The sequence below is a fragment of the Crinia signifera genome, chromosome 2, assembly GCF_055691185.1.
Source record: "Crinia signifera chromosome 2, ASM5569118v1, whole genome shotgun sequence".
NCBI lineage: Eukaryota > Metazoa > Chordata > Amphibia > Anura > Myobatrachidae > Crinia > Crinia signifera.
In genome coordinates, this window is record NC_139218.1 from 178,864,570 (window position 1) to 178,880,686 (window position 16,117).

Sequence of the window (16,117 nt, forward strand, 5' to 3'; positions counted from 1 at the left end):
ACCATCATAAAATATGGTAAAAAAAGAAGCAAATACTTTCTCACCTAAAAATGACACACACCATTTACGTAATGTTTTTATGAATTTCACAATAAGAAAATGTTGCCATAGGGGTGGTGTAAAAAGAAATCTGATACTCCAGGTTTCCGTGATTCAGAAAAGTTTAGGAACCACTAGGTTTGCATGTAACTTTGCCACTTGGTACATTTTAATTTTGGGTTGTTGTCGCACTAGCTGTCATAAATGTTTTTTACATTCATTTTATTTTGTTGCCCTTTTGTGCTATCCAAGTTGGAGAAACCTAAAAATTGCCAATGCATTACATAGAGGTGCATGAAGATTGAACTAGTAGAATGTCTAGTCTATTTATTTATTTATTTATTTTTATTAACCGTTTCTTATATAGCGCGCACACATTCCGCAGCTCTGTACAGAGAATATTTGAACATTCACATCAGTCCCTGTCCCAGTGGCGCTTACAATCTATATTCCCTACCACATGTACATGCACACACAGACATTCAAGTTTTTTTTTTGTTTTTTTTTTGGGAGCCAAATACCAGTATATTTTTGGATTGTGGGAGGAAACAGGAGTACCTGGAGGAAACTCATGCAAGCACGGGGAGAATATACAAACTCCGCACATTTAGGTCATGGGTTCAATCCCCACCATGATCCTAAGTGCTTTGAGGCAGTAATGCTAACCATTACACCATCTGTACTGCCCCGGTTCTAGTTCTGGGTGTATTATCTGTAAATCTATGCTATACCTAAACTATCATTTGTCCATTATGCATTTATTACCTATCCATATTAAGTCTTTTCAGGTCAGATATATGTAAGCTTGCGAGCAGGGTTCTCCTACCTTTTGACTATCTGTAAATACCCAGTTGCTTGTATCACGGTCACCAATTGTAAAGTGCAATGGAATATGCTGCACACTATAGAAGAGACTTAATAAATATGTAAATAGAAATGGGGGAATTAAGCTGGCCATACATCAGAAAGATCGATCTTAAGATCGATTGCACTCATGATTGTGTACAATTTCCCTTGAAATCCCCAGCAGTCCTTGGTGGTTTTTGGACACACAATCTACACACAATCCATCATACAATCAGTCATACAATCCATCTGCTGCATGATTTTGTACACAAGATGTGCACACAATCTGCATACAATCCATCATACAATCAGTCATACAATCCATCTTATGATTGATTGTATGATTGTGTACACAAGATGTGCACACAATCTGCATACAATCCATCTTACAATCAATTGAGATTGTATGATTGGGTACAATATCTTTCTGATGTATGGCCAGCTTTAGAGTTAATATACTATGCAAGCTGTAAACCACACAAATTTATACTCTCTACATTAGATAGATATCCAGACAACTGCAGCATGCACTCAGACGATTTTCAGCACTAAAGTCCAGTAGAAATGAAGACACAACCCATAGGTTATATTGCCATGGCAATATAACCTATGGGTTGTGTCTTCATTTCTACCGGACTTTAATATATATATATATATATATATATATATATATATATATATATATATATATATATATATATATATATATATATATATATATATATATATATATATATATATATATATATATATATATATATATATATATATATGTATATGTATGTTATTCTACAAATGGAGTATTCTATGTGGTGGCATTTTCTTATGGCTATACAGAAATTAAAATGTTTTAATCCCATACCCTACAAGCCTTTATCTCATCACTGTAATTTTTTTGAAGGAACATCACACAAGTCTAACAATTTTCTATTTTTATAATTTATTTTTATCCTTATACTTTTTATTGAGCTGCTCATCCTATTCAATATGGCCTGGAAATCCTCGCTGAGGACAGTGCAGATTCACCCAAACAGTGAAGATTAGCCGCAATCCTCGCTGTTTTAGTGGCCACGCACAGTTTCCCCCTTACTCCAAAATCCTAGCAAGGGGAAACGGCGTGTGCAGGGGAGTCAGTTGAATATTGACCGTGCAAGCTGTCACAGCTCCCAGAATGCATTGAATACACCCCAATGCTTTGCTCACCATGCTTTGTAGTCCACATGGATGGTAAAGATTTAAAAAGGCTAAAACAATTGAGAAAATTGTGACACTCATGATGAACTTTTTCAAAGTTGACCTTTTTGACAGTCTTCCTAGACATTGTCTGTGAGTCATACATATCCCATGTCAGAACAGTTCTAGCCAGAGGAAGGAAAAATACCAGTGCTGGCAGCTGTTCATTTTTACAACATATTGTGCATTATTTTGGGATGAGGTTTTATTTTTTTTATTTGATGTCCTCTGCAGTGCCCCTCACCCTTGGTACCCTAAGCTGCTGCCTTTATGGTAGTGTTGTTCATTGGGATCTGCGGTACTCTTTACCTAGAACGGCGCCGCCGATCAAAATCGTGGTCATCGCGGGTAAAAATCGCGGTAATCGCGGGCATCGCGGGTAAAATTGGATGGTCGCGATGCCCGCGATGACCGCGATCACCGCGATTTTCCCATAGGAAACAATGTTAAAAAGCCTGATTGACCGCGATTTGACACTTAAATGCCTCAATGGACCCAATTTTGGCATATAAATCAATGTAAAATGGGCCACACAGCCCAAATAGGGCCAATGAACCGTTAAATGTCCCCCCAAATTTTTAACGCCACCCCACGATCCACGCCAACCCGAAGCGTGGCGAGCGCAGCGAGCCCGCGAGGGGCGGCGGTACGCGTCCTCCGACCTTTTCATGCCCTACTATCCACGTCGGCGTGGTGTGAGAATATAATAGTGTGGCGAGCGCAGCGAGCCACCGAGCCCGAAGCGTGGCGAGCGCAGCGAGCCACCGAGCCCGAAGCGTGGCGAGCGGACGCGGATACCTTCACAGGTAGACGCGTCCCCTCGCGGGCTTCACAGGTGTCCGGGTCGCCACGGACACCTGTGAAGCCCGCGAGGGGACGCGGCTACCTGTGAAGGTATCCGCGTCCCCTCGCGGGGCTCGCTGCGCTCGCCACGCTTCGGGCTCGGTGGCTCGCTGCGCTCGCCACACTATTATATTCTCACACCACGCCGACGTGGATAGTAGGGCATGAAAAGGTCGGAGGACGCGTACCGCCGCCCCTCGCGGGCTCGCTGCGCTCGCCACGCTTCGGGTTGGCGTGGATCGTGGGGTGGCGTTAAAAATTTGGGGGGACATTTAAGGGTTAATGGGCTCTGTGGCCCATTTAACATTGATTCCTATGGCCAAATCGGGTTGATTGAGCCATTTAACACTAAAATCGGGTCCATCGCGACTTTTAACATTGTTCCCTATGGGAAATCGTGAGCATCGCGTCGCGGGCATCGCGGGTGCATTTATGTGCGGCCGCGACGCGACCGACACGATTTCCCTGTTTAACATTGGTTTCAATGGGAAATCGCGGGCATCGCGTCGGTCGCGTCGCGGCCATACATTAATGTACCCGCGATGCCCGCGACGGGCGCCGCACTAAGTAAAGAGTACCGGATCTGCATAAACTTCCTGCTCCAGTGAAGGAAATATGCCTTTACATAAGCATTACGGTGGACATGTGTATATAAATATCCTGCATTGCTGATCTAATACTGAAGTCTGTGGAACCAGAAGGGAAGTGTACAACAGCAGTTGCTGCAAGCACCGTTCTATTCTGTGCTTTTGAATGAAAATATGAGGAAATGATTGTGACAAACCTATTCACACAGTGATGATTGTATTCTAAGCAGGTGCTTTATTTTCTTGTATAAAATTGAGTATTTGAGATTGTAAGTGTCATTTCATTTTTTCTCCTAACAGACCTGATCATTTAAGTTGTCATGTGAAGCATGTCCACTCTACAGAAAGACCCTTCAAATGCCAAGTAAGCTAAATGTATAATATGCTAAACAGTCTTAAACAAAATAGCTTAAAATAAAAATAAGATTTTCCTGTTTTGTGTTGAAATAATCAGGGTGGCACAAAGCAAGGGCTATAGTAGGTGGTGTATGGAGTATAATGTGGTATTCTAAAGCTGGCCATACATCAGAAGGATTTCAGGCTGGAACTCACAATTTAGACGGGTCGTGTGTGTTTTTGAGTGCACATAGTGAGGTGTTTCAGTACAATTCACAGGTCCGCGGGTCATGAGGCTGATCCTCAGATCTGAGATGCTGCTAACGACCATTATGCTGGGAGTTGCAGATCTTATATAAAATTACACACACACACGCATGATCTATCGTGCTTCTGGGAAGCAGAAGGAAGACAAAGCCAGGTTTATTCATCTGCGGTGCTAAATATATCGCTGGTGTCTGGACTGTGAGTTAGCAATGAGATACTGGGTTTGGGAAACACAGTATTAAATGTTGTTCCTCCCTATATGCACTCTGACCACATGACCACTGTCTTAGCTCATGGAACTGGAAAGCCAGTGGACTACACGAGATCAACAGATTGTCTGCACTGCATCTCCAGAACTACTTCCTTTGTATGAGCACCAATTCCTTGGTCAGTATTCAATGTAGAAAATTCTCTGTGCATGGCGAGAGATTTTTTCTCTCGCCATGCACTCGCCGTGTTCCGGAGCCTCCTGCTCCCACTATTCAACTTATTTAAGACTCGCCGCCACTCGCGGCGAGTCTTAACCCCTGCAGCGGACGAGCGTCCGCGGCAGGGAGCTGACAGGGAGCCGTGGGACGGTGGCATCCAGGGAGATTAAAGTCTCCCTGGATGCCCCAGAACATATGTGGAGGGTAGGGGGCCCCCCCGGGACCCAGGCAGCACAGGCTGCCCCCCCCCTCTATAGCCAGCGGGGGACCCAGTATTCACTGCACCCGAACGTGCATCGGGTGCAGTGAATATATGAATATCTAATGAGCGGCTCGAGCGCTCCGGCCCCCTGCTGGCTGCACTGTGTAAAAAAAAAAAAAAAATTAAATTTTTTTTTTTTTATTAAATATATATTCATGTGCTATAAGCACATGAATAAAAATAACATGCCCCTTCACAGAAAAAAAACCCTGATTTTTTTGACACCAAAATTAAAAAAAAAAACCTTTTAGATTAAAAGTTCACATTCCAGCTCTCCATCAAAAGATGGAGAATTTCTACACGGAGAGAGACGGCGAAAATCACTTAGAAAGACGGCGAATATTTCACATTGAATAGGGTGGTTCACTTTTGGAGAGCAAAATGCTCCGTCCAGGGCGAAAAAAAGCAAAAATTCTCCATAAAACACTGAGAATTTTTCTCATTGAATACTGCCCCTTGTGTTGATCTCCAGAATTAATAAAAAGTGAAAATAGAAAAAAGCTTTGATTTTAGTAAGAAATGTGTTTGGCCCCTTGTATAGTTCTCTTTTATAATGTGGTTAGCGTTTTGACCATGCTAAAACACATCTTAAATACATTTGTCTCTTTTTACTATCCCAATTGGCTGTCCAATTAAAGAAGGCATTGATTCTAAAGGACTAGTGAAATTGCGGAGTTTTTTTTTTTTTTTTTAAGAACCCTCTAATAAAGATGTATGTCTGCTTATGCCAGCTTATTCTATGTGCTATTTAGAAGAGTATATTTTGTTTTCTTTCAGACGTGTACTGCTGCCTTTGCTACAAAGGACAGGCTGAGGACACACATGGTGCGTCATGAGGGCAAGGTGTCTTGTAATATCTGTGGCAAACTTCTTAGTGCAGCCTACATAACCAGTCATCTAAAGACACATGGCCAAAGTCAAAGTATTAACTGTAACACCTGTAAGCAAGGTAAAAAGTTTCAAGGTAAATATATATATATATATTTTTTTTTTTTTAATATCTGTTATTTATTGGATATTTTACACCTATCTACATGGGTTGTAAAGTAGATGCATGATTAGCATTGCCCAAATCAGTACTATTTTTGGCACATATATATACATTAATAACAAATTATGTAATATGTATGTATGTGAAGATTACAAACTAGTTAGAATGCTGTTAAAGAAGGAACACACGTTCTACTAATACCACTTTGCAAAACGTTAGCTAATAAATAACACCTGCTGGGGAATCCCCATATACTAATCTAAAGGTTCAAGTGTTTCTCCATACTTCTATTATTTACTGTACATACGCATTAACACCCCTACCTCCCCAACAGGAATGATCTTCAAAATTAAGTCTCCATTAACCCTGATTTTGGGGGATGGTTCACGGATAGTAATTTTTGGGGCATTATGTGTAGCATCAAGCCATTTATTTCCCTGTATGGTCCTCTTTCTGTTTTTAATCTGTATTTTGTATTTAAGCTTTCCCACATGATTGGTTGATTTGTAGCCTTATATTAAATTGCATCTGGTCTTTCACCTTCTGTGTTTTAACCTCACTTTTGGTGGGTATGTTTTTGTTTTTTTTGCAACTTGAGGTATAAGCAAAACATAAGTTTTCGTTCCAGGGCAACCTGTGTTTTGTTTGTGCAAGAGGCTTTGGCATACATTTTGATGGAAGTCATGAGCATTGAATTCCTTAGTGCAAAAAAAAAAAAAAAAAACACCAAATTTCATACTTGTTTGTGTTTTTCTTATTGTGGTTTCGTTTAACTGAACACATATGACTAAGTTAACACAAATACCATTTTGCAGAGTTAAGGCGATATTCAGTTTGCTTATACTGTATTTTGGTTACTTTGTTGCTACAATTCTAATTTTTAAATGAACTGTTTAAACATTTGTAGAAATAGTATTTTAGTTATTTTTTTCATTCTAGGGGGTCAGTTGTGCTGGTGAGTAAGTGGTTATATGCCGCACTTACAAGTTTCTGCCAGCCATGCAGTTTTTGGTTCACAGCTCCATGGGCACAAGGTGCAGTGCTGTTGGCCATGTTTCCTTAGTCTAATACAGGGGTGGCCAAACCGGTCCTCGAGATCTACCAATGGTTCACATTTTCCAGGATACCTAGCTGGTTCACAGTTGCAGTCATTACTAACTGTCACATTTTCAAACCAGCTGCATTCATTCCTACTATAGATCCAAAGGTTGCCTGGAAAACATGCACCGTTGGCAGATCTTGAGGACCGGTTTGGCCACCCCTGGTCTAATACAATTAAACCAAGGAATCCATTCTATCACTTGCTGGGAAAATACTTACCGCTGTGAAACCGTATAAAACTAACAATTTTTTTTAATTTAATTTTTATTTCTTTTTTTATTTACAAATGTGGTATTCACAAGTATGGTGGCCAGGGTTGGCTGTTTTAAAACAAATGTGGTTTTTTTTTGTGTGTTTTTTTCTTAATAAATATGTTGTGACATCTTAAACAAAAAAAAGCCTATTTTAAGGGGATCTCTGGTATTCCACATTCTTGTTGCTTGTGGTCTTTACCCCTTTCATATTACAGCTAAAAACCAGTATATTGCCGATATTTAAGGGGTTTAAAACTGTTCTAGCTGTAATGTGAAAGGTACATTATAAATGTACCGGTTTAAGAAAACTGGTAATTCAAAACGGGGTAAAAGCAGTGTCCTACCCGTTTCGGAGCCGATCCAGTGTGTAGTGTGAACAGGTCTGAAATAGTATTCTGACCACATGACTGTAATTAGGCAGGCTGTCTCCCTGCCTGATTACACTCTCGAATTTAATTTTGCTTATATAAGTATTTTAACATATGGGATAACATTTTCTTTCATTAAAACGTTATGCAAAAAAAAAATTGGTTTAACACTTTGAGTGTCAACATCTGAGAGAAATGTTCCAAGTATCCACTAAAAATACCAGCATAGCTCACATTTGTTATACAAATTAAAAATGTGTGTAAAAAAAAAAAAAATACATTAAATTAGATTTATTAAAAATTAAAGGTCATTATGATGAATAAAAGTGTTTGCCAATTTTCACACCTATTTTGAAATATCTACTTCTACTTGGTATACAAAAGAAAAACCGTTTAAACACAAAAAGGCATTGGATTGTTTTTATTTTTTAATACAATTTTTTTTTTTTTTTTTTTTAAACCCTGATCGGGATCTTGAGAGTTGGCCCAAAATCATTGGGATTTGATTCCTGGGATTAAAGCTTCCAATTCCAAGATTTTAGGAATATTCAGCACATGTGTTTTTTTTTTTTTTTGCTCTTAACAGTCTTCAACCTAGAGCAGCAAACCTGCTTAGGTGTGTCTTCTGTGGCCTTATGGCGTCAGACACTCAGCCAGCCCAGCGTGTATATCTACAAATGGTGTGTGACCGTCTGATTGGGAGAAAGAGGGGTTAACACTCTGTGCTTAGCCTCCCCTTAATGTAATACACAATAATATGGTAACATAATGGGACTATTCAGTGGTGAATGAATAAAGGGTTTATTACTAAACAAAGGGTACTGTATGTATGTATGTATGTATGTATATATATATATATATATATGTGTGTATATATATATATATATATATATATATATATATATATATATATATATATATATATATATATATATATATATATGTATATATATATATATTTTTTTTTTTAATTGCTTAATATAGTTAATATAAATAAAATAAACAACAATTTGCAATGTATAGATCTGGTATGATGTATCTTTATTAAGCACAGTGACTAATACCGGTATTCACACACATGGTGGGTGGGGACACAACCAAAGACAGTCACAATAAAGGTGCGGGAATATAAGCGACCATATTGCACACGATGGGAGTTTGCACCGGCGATATATGTCGCCGGGTGCGCGCTCCCGTTTTTACCCCTGTAGTGATCGCTGGTCGCAGGAACATGCTCCAGCGACCAGCTGATTACCACTGCCGGGCTCCCCCGCCAGTTTCTTTTTCATCAGCGACCATCTCTGGCTGAGCAATATATCTCCCCCGTGTGTAAGGGGCTTTAGTCCAGAGTCGCTGAGTGTATTTGTATTCCCAGTGGATTCTTTGTGTGAGTCTCCTTATGCGTAGAGTAAACTTTAAGTAGTCTGTTTTTCTTTATATAGAAAAAAATGGGTCATATGAATGATTATAATAATACGAAAACTTTGATAAACAGGTTGTCTCCCATTTCCGAAATGCCGATTGTTTTGATCAAAATAGTGACACCAATTGCTTTCTAGTAATTCGATGTAGACAGATTGTTTTAATGCACAAAATGTATTTAAAAATATGGTATGAAATTACCTTCACACTTTGTGTATAATGTGCAAGATATCGCATCGTATGCAAATGCTGCAAAATAGGGAAAATCCTATATCCACGATTATTATGGTCCCAAGCATTTTGGTTATGGAAAATTCAACCTGTACATATTTTTATTTGTAGCTCACTACATTTAATATCATATGCTTATTATGTTTACCACACTATAATTTTATTGAATTAAAATATCCCATTAAAAATGAGTGATCTTCACTTATAAATAAAGTGTAAATTACAAAACACACGCGTGTGTTATTTATATATGTGTATATGCACATGCAAAAACTCACATTGATCATTTTCACTTTTCATGCCTGGTTACCTATGTCAAAGGGGAACCTGTAGTTGAAGTGTTATAAACAATGAGTAATAACCTTTATGATTATGGTTTTCTAGACAAATGTAAGTCACCCTTTTTATTTTAATTTTAGGACAACTTCACGAACTTCAAACTCCGCTTCATTGTAGGATCAAATATGAAGGTATTTGAGTGTTTACATTTTGATGACTAGATGCATGTAATCATTGTAGAAGACAGTAAGTATTGTATGTTGAGGTGCCCATACATGCAGCGATGCCCTGTATTTTTTTGTACTAGATCACATCGTAAAAAAAGCATGCTATGTGCTACAGCAGGCTGCTTTTGTGTAGTAAATGTGAGGCAATCTAGTTCAAAAACTCTGTTCTGCACATACTTAGTGTGCTGTGCTATGTGATGCGCGCAGGAGGGGGCATTGCTCTGGAAAAACACCCCATGTATGGGCGTCTTCCATTCCGTCTTGTTTTATGAAGTATACCCTAGCTAGTGTATATTAATTTATATTGTTAACAAGTGTAAATGTATACCACTAAAAGCTTGCTAGTGAATAGTTTGGTGACCAGTTTTAATATTGGTTTTGACAAAAAAATATTACATGACCTTTGCTTTCTAGTAATGCTTCCTCTAAATTGAGTCCTGCTATTTAGGTCTAATGGCCATGTTAAGCTGGGTACACACTAGATGATATTTTGAACGATGTTGCTGATTTGAACGGTTTGTCATGTTATTACTAACGTCCAGTGTGTATCCGCTATAATGCTTGATTTTAGTCGTTCCCGCACCTTGTCGGCAACAACCTGTCATCCTTGATGTCAGACGTCCCTAGTAAGGGCCATGGCTGCTGCTGCCATCATTGGAAATGTATGCCATAGGGCTGAGTATACACATCGTTTTTTTTCTTCAATAAGCAAGGTCACCGCGTATAATTACTGTATACTACTAAAATGAAGTAATTCCAAGTCAGTTCAGTCCACCCAACTCCCTTAGTAGTCGCCCAGTGTGTATGGACCTTTATGCTGCCCATACACTTGTGAGATATTGCATGCAATCATTAGATTTTGACCACATCTGGCCGATAAATTGAATGATTGTATGCGTTTTTTTAGGGACAATTTGACAAGACGCGCGGGCCCGTCGAATGTGCTTCTCATAATATCTATCGAATTGCAGGAGTGATCGCATGTGGTTTTTAATGCAATCCGTGGGTGGGGGGCGAAGGTAGCGCTTTCGGCGGTGTGGGATTTGGGGAGAGGGTGCCGGATGGACCCACTGACAGCGTGGAAGAGGGCAGGCAGAGGCGTAGCATAGCTGGGGTCAGTGGTGGTGGCAGAATTGTTTAAAACACTGGGCAGCCTTCTGACTGGCTGCGAGAGCTCAGCCAATCAGAAGACTGCCCAGTGTTCGAAACTATTTTTCAGAATTGTTTAAATAACTATATATTGTGTATAGAACTATATACACAATATTTAGTGTGTGTGTGTGTGTGTGTGTGTATATATCTAGAGAAAGTAATCTCCTTTTTATTTTGATCTGATATCCAGCAGCATCCCAACATAGTTAACCTTTATTTATTTTAAATGTAATGCCACCTGTTTTATATGTGAAAATTAAAGTTTAATTAGTTTTTGCTGATTAACTCTCTAGATATTTGACAAAGTTAGTATTACTTGACTATTTTAATTGTAATTTTGCAACTCCTATATATATATATTACTGCTTTTCTTATTTCAGCTCCAGACTCACTCTTTTGTGCTGTGGATCAGAATCATAGGACCTTTTCAATAGGTGATTTTATGTCTTCATACCAGCTGATTCAGAAGCCATCTACATTGCAATGTAATATTTGTTACTACCGTAGGATTTATTGCTTTCTTATTGAATGTTATAAACATGCTATTCTGACTCTTGTTCGACCTAGTTAATGCATAACTTAACTTTTTTATATTTGTTAGATGCAGTGACTAATTATTATTTTTTTTTTTATATATTTGCTTCTTTTAGACACAAGCAACATGTGCCAAACGTCTACTGTAGCTCAGACGTCTGTGACTCTTACGTCTCCCTTCAATATTACATCCACTATGGCAGCATCTGGGACCCTGACAAACCCAGTAACAGTGGCAGCAGCAATGAGCATGAGAAGTCCAGTGAATGTCTCAAGTCCTGTTAACATCGCTTCTCCCATGAACTTGGGGCACCCAGTGACCATAACCACACCAATTTCAATGACTTCACCATTGTCCTTAACATCTTCAGTCAATTTGCCTACCTCTGTTACTGCGCCAGTGAATATAGCACATCCAGTCACTATAACCAGTCCTATGAATCTGCCAACGCCAATGACTTTAGCTGCCCCTTTAAATATCGCAATGAGACCAGTGGAGAGTATGCCATTTTTATCCCAAGCGCTACCATCTACACCACCATGGTAAAGAAGGGGGGAAATGTATGTATTCACAACAGTATTACATGCTTGTTCAGTAATTCTCTGCAGGCAACTTACATTACGATTTAATGAGGAGGCATATAAAATGTGCTGCTTACTGAACTTGATTTCATTTCATTAGTCAGCCTCATAACTAGTGACCTGGACTGCACCCGCTGAAGAAAGCGGGGATGGGACATAAAAATGAAGACTGCATATAGGCTAGAAGACTGTTTGCAACAGAATGAAAAAAAAAAACGTAGTATTTTACTCAAATTATTCCTGTTTTTAAATAACACTAGCAAGAGATTTTTTTGTTTGTATGCCAACACATTTCGGTCCCTTTTTTCTTTCTTTTTTTTTTTTTTTTACATGCATATATATATATCTATATATCACTACTATGACAAATGCAAGGACTGGTGCTCTTCTGTGCTTCTTAAGTGACAATGTTATACAGAAATGAAACCTATAGAACACACTAATGTGTGTTCCTAAGAATCCACATTTCACAGTAATGGGTGTTTGTAAGCAGTATTCCATAGGAAAATGGAAGTTTCCAGTATTCATCTGGAAAGTGCATGTAACTAAAGGCGAATAGATATTGGCGACACAAGATAAAGTGAAAATTCAAAAAGAAAATACCAAGTACTTAGATTACTTGTCCCATTTTTTATTTTTTGTTACTCCACATTTTGAATGTAAATATTTAGCATTTTAAAACAAGAATGGGAGTATTATAAAAAAAAAAATTTCCAAATAATTCTTTTTGTCTAGTCAGAATCTTGGAAAATATGTATTTTCACCATAGAAAGGCGAAAGAATGTTTTTAAAATAGTGGTCACATCGGTTCCCCTAGGATGTCTAATTCTCTGAAGCCTTTTTACAAATTATGTCTTGATAATTGACAAGAAGCTATGAAATGCATTAAATCATATTATGACCAGCATGAAGTCAAAAAGGAAGGCTTTTCTAGTAAAACATAAAACAATGTTTCACCTAACTGGTGTAGAAGCACAAGGAGATCAGAATGAGCTAACCCATTGTGGACTTTCTGATGGGTCAGAGAAGTTGTAGATCTGTTTTTTTTTTAAATTGTATTCAGTTTTTTTTTTCTAACCACTAACTAGGTAGAGAGCCCAGCAAGCCAAGCCAAGATTATATAAAGATTATTCATGTGTTTTTTTTCTTTTTGTGTGACTTTGTTTTTTTCTTTATGAACGTTATTAATTGTGTGCTGTAGAAAACTGTGTTTAATGTGTAAATATGTTAGCATTTTTTTATATTCAAATCCTCATTCTTGCGTGTATTCTTTTTAGTGACAGTGGGATTTTGCCTATTTTGGCCGGTCCCCAATAGCACTTGCTTATTGGTCAGATCATACACTTAACCACACACCCCATATTCATTGCTGTGCTACATGTATGTGTTTAATTTTGAGTTTAATCTTCCCAAATGTTAACTGTTTGTAGTAAACCAAAAGATTTCAAAATCCTGCTTTTTTTTTTTTTTTTTTTTTGAGAATCATGTGTCCTAAAGTCTTTTGTTTTTAGATAAGCATTGAATCTTTAATTGCTGTAGATAATAGCTAGCACATTTTATAAAAAATGTTTCAGACTTTTCCAGACATTATGTTTAGCGATATATTAAGAAAAAAATACTCTACATCAAAAGTTTTCTCCTAACAGATTCAGAGTAGCTTTTATTTATGCGTTTCAGCCTATGCTCTGCTGGACAATTTTAATTTGACAGATAATGGTATCAAATTAACTTACAACAAGTATTCGACAAAAAGGCCTTTCAGCCATTGCAGTAGAAAAAGTGGCATGCTTTAAATAAGGGGACAAACTTCCTAAATGAGAAGTGTCTGGACAGAAACATACAGTGTGTAGGAGCTTGATATATACAATGAAATAGAATTCAGTGTAAAAAATATATAATTTTATAACTGATTTTTTTGTATTGTAGGACATAAAATTGTACATCTTTTGTATATACAAAAGCTTAGGTACTTTCTGGTTAGCAGAAAGCAGCCACATTCCTACACTTTTAATGTATATGTTTGTTATAATGTCTGTAAACATGCCCCATGTTTGTGCCTTTTTAATTATTTGGTCTCAATAAACAAATGTAGAGCAAACTCTCTCTCTTATTGGTCATCTTTTGTGTGTAGGTTCAAAATAATAAACCTAAGCAATAGTATATAAATGCCTAGTAAACACTTATGCTTGCACAAGTCTTCATAAAATGGTTTATAATGGTCATCAATGGTTGCAAATAATGACGTGTCCGCTGCTCTCTATGCTTGGGAGTTGGAGAAATTGAGACACCATAAGGTTCATTTACCTATGCTCGGATTTCCTAGAACATCCGTACAAACGGTCAGCTGACAAAGAATGTTTATTTGAAAATTTAAGTGACAGGTGTGTTTAATATCTATGATACAGCAAGCAAAATATGTTGAGAGGATATTGTGTTACTGTGAAAACTTCAGTCTTCCTTTTTACAGGGGCCATCTTGTTAGAGCACCACAGTCCTTTTCCTGTACATGCTATCCACAACATTTTTCCTGCCTGCTCACTCTTTGGTGAGCTGTATGAAACCCCACTCCACTTAGGCAGTGTACACGCAATTGTGAGAATGACTGACTGTTTATTGAAAGATAGCAGGTACAAACACCACAGGACAACTGAGCTGCTCATAGATTGAGTCATCCAGTAGTGTGTGTGTGTGTGTGTCCTTTTCTTTATGGTGTTTTGACTTATATGGATTTCCGGAGTTTAAAAGTGTCAAGGTTCTCATTAGCTGCTTAATTTACTAACCCCCCCCCCCCCCAAAATGATATGGTCAGTGGCGTATCTATATGGGGGCAATGCACACTGGCCATTTGAGTCCCAGGGGGGCCCTCAATGCACCCACTTTTTTAAATACTTTACCTTTGGAGTCCAGCATTGGAGGCAGCAGTGCTGCAGAAATTACTGGAAAAATGGCCACAGTTGTATTTTTGCGGCAATCTGCGCATGTGTTTTGAAAGACAGGAATAGTCTCACTTGCGCTAAGAGTATTGTCCCAATGTATGATTGGTCCACACTGTTTTCACCTTCCTCTCCAATCCAGATGTAACAATATGTGGAGAAAGCTAAATACACAGTAGTGTGATATTGCAACAATAAAAAATCCTCTTTTTCCTCTGTGTAAGGATTCTATGGAAAAAGTGCTCCCAGAGTTTCCCAGAAGTCCGGGGGATGATTGAGGGTCACCTCACTCGTGCATACATACAATAACGCTTACATGAATGCTTATAAATGTTGTGGAACCTCCTAAAGGTTTCTTTAAAAGGAAGGACTCCTCATCCAATTCAAAACTTGATTTTATCATGTTAAAAGACAGTGTAATGCCAGACCCATCCAACAGCATGTGTACCAAACTAGATGTAACCCGGGTATGAGTAATGGCCACACACTACTATGGAGAATCCGGTCGAAATCACTGCCAGTAGGTTTAAAAAGACCTTTTATTAAACGCTTTTCAGCATACTGCGATGCCTTTTTCAAGAAGTGTGTCTAAAACCTAAAAAAATGAAAATACTAAAAAATAGTCCAAAGAGAAATAAATCTCGTGTGTGTGCTTACCAAATTAGATAGCCGGTATCGTATGGCGTGGGGGATTGAAACCTGCAGCTCCCTCCACATATTTCAAAAGCTCCAGCAAGATGCCGGCGTCTGTGTGCTGATAACAAGCCAGCGTTCCCGGAAGTGCCGCTTACGTAAAATCCGCATGTGTTTTGGAGTCTGAGCGCTCTATTGCGCAGACTCCACTCTGCAGCTAGTGCAGAAAATGCCCGCTGTGAGGGTCATATCATCGCTTACAGGACTCCTTGTTCTTTACACTGTAGATGGTTCTCAGTGATGTTGGCTGTATATTTTGGGGTCGATGACTTCCTGCAGAATAAGTATGGTGCCAGATGACTCCCTGTTGGTATTGCACGGTGGATAAGTACCTATCTTTGTTTCTTAGTAATAAAGACCCCATTAATCCTGACCAAATCCCTCAATTCCACTTGCTGAAATGCAGCCCTAAACTTGCAAGGAATCACCACCATGCTTCACTGTTTCCTGCAGTCATTATTGTACCCTTCTCCAGCATTAAGGCGAATAAGCTGTCTTCTGTTAGACCG

General features: G+C 38.5%; 1 protein-coding gene across 7 annotated transcripts in view; it reads left to right on the plus strand.

Moving 5' to 3' along the window:
- The window catches only part of VEZF1 (vascular endothelial zinc finger 1), a 37,725-nt gene extending 23,646 nt beyond the window's left edge, over nucleotides 1-14,079 (plus strand). For 3 of the 7 annotated variants that reach the window (XM_083173240.1, XM_083173245.1, XM_083173239.1), the window contains exons 3-7: nucleotides 3,849-3,912; nucleotides 5,619-5,805; nucleotides 9,628-9,678; nucleotides 11,247-11,351; nucleotides 11,517-14,079. In XM_083173240.1, coding sequence (XP_083029366.1) covers nucleotides 3,849-3,912; nucleotides 5,619-5,805; nucleotides 9,628-9,678; nucleotides 11,247-11,351; nucleotides 11,517-11,947 — 838 coding nt within the window. In that variant the 3' untranslated portion in view covers nucleotides 11,948-14,079. The remainder of the gene's footprint in view (nucleotides 1-3,848; nucleotides 3,913-5,618; nucleotides 5,806-9,627; nucleotides 9,679-11,246; nucleotides 11,352-11,516) is intronic. The other 4 variants (XM_083173243.1, XM_083173242.1, XM_083173241.1 and 1 more) reach the window with 3 other exon arrangements.
- Nucleotides 14,080-16,117: the final 2,038 nt, after the last annotated feature.